General features: G+C 35.4%; 1 protein-coding gene across 1 annotated transcript in view; it reads left to right on the top strand.

Moving 5' to 3' along the window:
* Positions 1 to 917: 917 nt before the first annotated feature.
* Positions 918 to 2438, top strand: part of HELRODRAFT_191970 (hypothetical protein) — an 8468-nt gene continuing 6947 nt past the window's right edge. The window contains exons 1-2 of the mRNA XM_009020128.1: positions 918 to 1181; positions 1430 to 2067. Coding sequence (XP_009018376.1) covers positions 1669 to 2067 — 399 coding nt within the window. The 5' untranslated portion in view covers positions 918 to 1181; positions 1430 to 1668. The remainder of the gene's footprint in view (positions 1182 to 1429; positions 2068 to 2438) is intronic.

The raw sequence follows: 2438 nt of genomic DNA, 5'->3' as shown, positions 1-2438 counted from the left end.
TCCAATGATTTATACGCTCGTAGCGAGAGAGCGCAATAAAAAAAATTAATTTCAATTTTTACTGCCCCATAAAATCAATTTGTTAATGACAGTTCGTGAATTTTCGATACGAACAACGGAATTATTTATAATCAAAAAATACAAAAGACACACACAGACCCAGAGAGAGAGAGAGAGAGAGAGAGAGAGAGAGAGAGAGAGAGAGAGAGAGAGAGAGAGAGAGAGAAAGAGACAGAGAGAGAGAGAAAGAGTAAGAGAGACCTGCTATAGCTATATATATTTTAATTTATTTTCTGAATCTTTAGAGAAGATAACAAAGACATGCTACAACAATATATATTTTTATTTACTAATTTTATGATATTCTATAAATAATCTCTGAAAGAAGCAAAAATCTATCACCACACATACACTAAACTTTACTCAGTATTTGTCCGTATTTGTGCGTGTGTGTGTGTGTGTCGTGTGTTTGTTTGTGTGTGTGTGCGTGCGCGCGATTACGCACGTGATGTTGTCTGTGTGGTATGTGACTTCTTTAGTAAATTAAATGAAAAAAATAAACTGATTAACAGAAAAAAGTAAAAAAAAAAATTAATGAATATACAGGCATTTAGGATGCGAAAATGCCAGCAACATTTATGGGGCCGAAAATACTTCTCTCGTCACGCACATCCCTGTTTTTATTTCTATGCTATACAGGTGTATTTCACGAGATAAACACGGTTGTAAGAAGAATAACAACATTCATCTGAAAACTAACAACAACAATAACAATAACTAACCACTTCAACTGAAACGACAACAACAATAACAACGATAATATAAATAATAATAAAGTCAGAAACAACAACAATAATAATAATGTAGTACAGGTAGCTTGATGTAGGTAAGATTGTTGTTGTTTCGCTTCTGCTTATTATACGTTACAAAATAGACTGATTTGTTCATGAAATTATGAAATTGATCAATTAACAAGCCTGGAAAATTTGTAAATGAAATTTTGTAGTGTTATTTAACTTTCAAAGTTTGCATTTTTTCGATTTTATTATTTAATCTAATTTTAGAACTATTTTTAAAAACAATTTTATGAATTAATGGAAATTAATTAAATTAAAATTAAATAAACGAGTGTATGTCTGAATGAAATCTATGTTTAAAAAAAGACTGCACGAACGTGACAGGTAACATACATTTCTATTTTTGGAATTCAACAACATTTTTCTCCAGCTAATTATAACGTTTTTTTTATTATAATTTATTTAAATAAGTAGTGTTGTGTCAAATACGTACTACTACATATACACATTAGTATAGTTTATAATATAATCTTATTATTAATAACCTACATTATTACTACTTTTAAAAAATATTAACGCCAAATACATTTCTACAGAATTTTATTTTTTAAAATACTCTACCTCTAACGCAGATTTCGAACCAAATAAAAAATCAAATCATTGAATAGACAGCAATATCGAGAAGAAGAATGGTCCATACTGCCTTCTAAACAGAGTGCATCCAACAGATACCCACCTTATAATCCAAACCTCTCTACTGCCAGTTAACGCTATTTTCAAACCACCTCTCCAACATTCTCAACTGTTTCTAACAATTTAATAGCAGCAGAAAAAGCAGCCAGCCGGAGACCCATTCACCTTCCGGACAGCCATGAACTCCGACAACGATGATGACGACATTCGCAAACCTCCCCTCGACGACCTCGATGAATCCACAGCGCACCCACAATCTCCAACAAATCCTCAGTCACCCCAGCCACCTGCCGAGCAAATTTCACCCCAGGAGTCAGAAAAAGATAGGAAAAAACGGTTAAAGTTAGAGGAAAAAGAGCGCGAAAAAAGGGAAAAATCGCTAGCGAAAGCGGAAAAGGATAGCAAAGGGCGGACGCAGGCAGGAGAGGGAGGTTTCGTTAAAAATACGTTTTCCCATATTTCCGGGTTTTTTACCAGCCCCAAGCCCTCAAAATCCCGACCGGAAGTGAGGCCCAAAGAAGGGGTCACGTGTCGAGTCGTGCTTCTTGATGGGTCGGATTATCAGACTGTTGTTGATGTTAGAGATGGCGGTGATGATAGTAATTAAGATGGTGGTGATGATGATGAAAATGTTGATGATGATGATGTGATGAATGGTGATTTAGTTCGATACAAATTATGGTGACGTCATTGGTTTGATGTATTTAAAATCACTCAACCACATGTGTCATCATCTTCGTTGCTTTAGTCACCGTCATCAAACCGTCGTCACCATCATCACGGACAATCATCATATCAAATCACTCATCACCTTAACTGTCGTCGTGACGTCATCACCTTTATCATCGTCGTGACGTCATCATCATCACCTTAATCATCGTCGTGACGTCATCGTCATCATCTTAATCACCGACCAATAGAAATACGCGTACGGACAGCACTTGATGG

This window comes from Helobdella robusta (assembly GCF_000326865.2).
Source record: "Helobdella robusta unplaced genomic scaffold HELROscaffold_26, whole genome shotgun sequence".
Classification (NCBI taxonomy): domain Eukaryota; kingdom Metazoa; phylum Annelida; class Clitellata; order Rhynchobdellida; family Glossiphoniidae; genus Helobdella; species Helobdella robusta.
The sequence above is the reverse complement of the archived record's forward strand: the minus strand, read 5'-3'. Positions and strand labels throughout refer to the sequence as shown.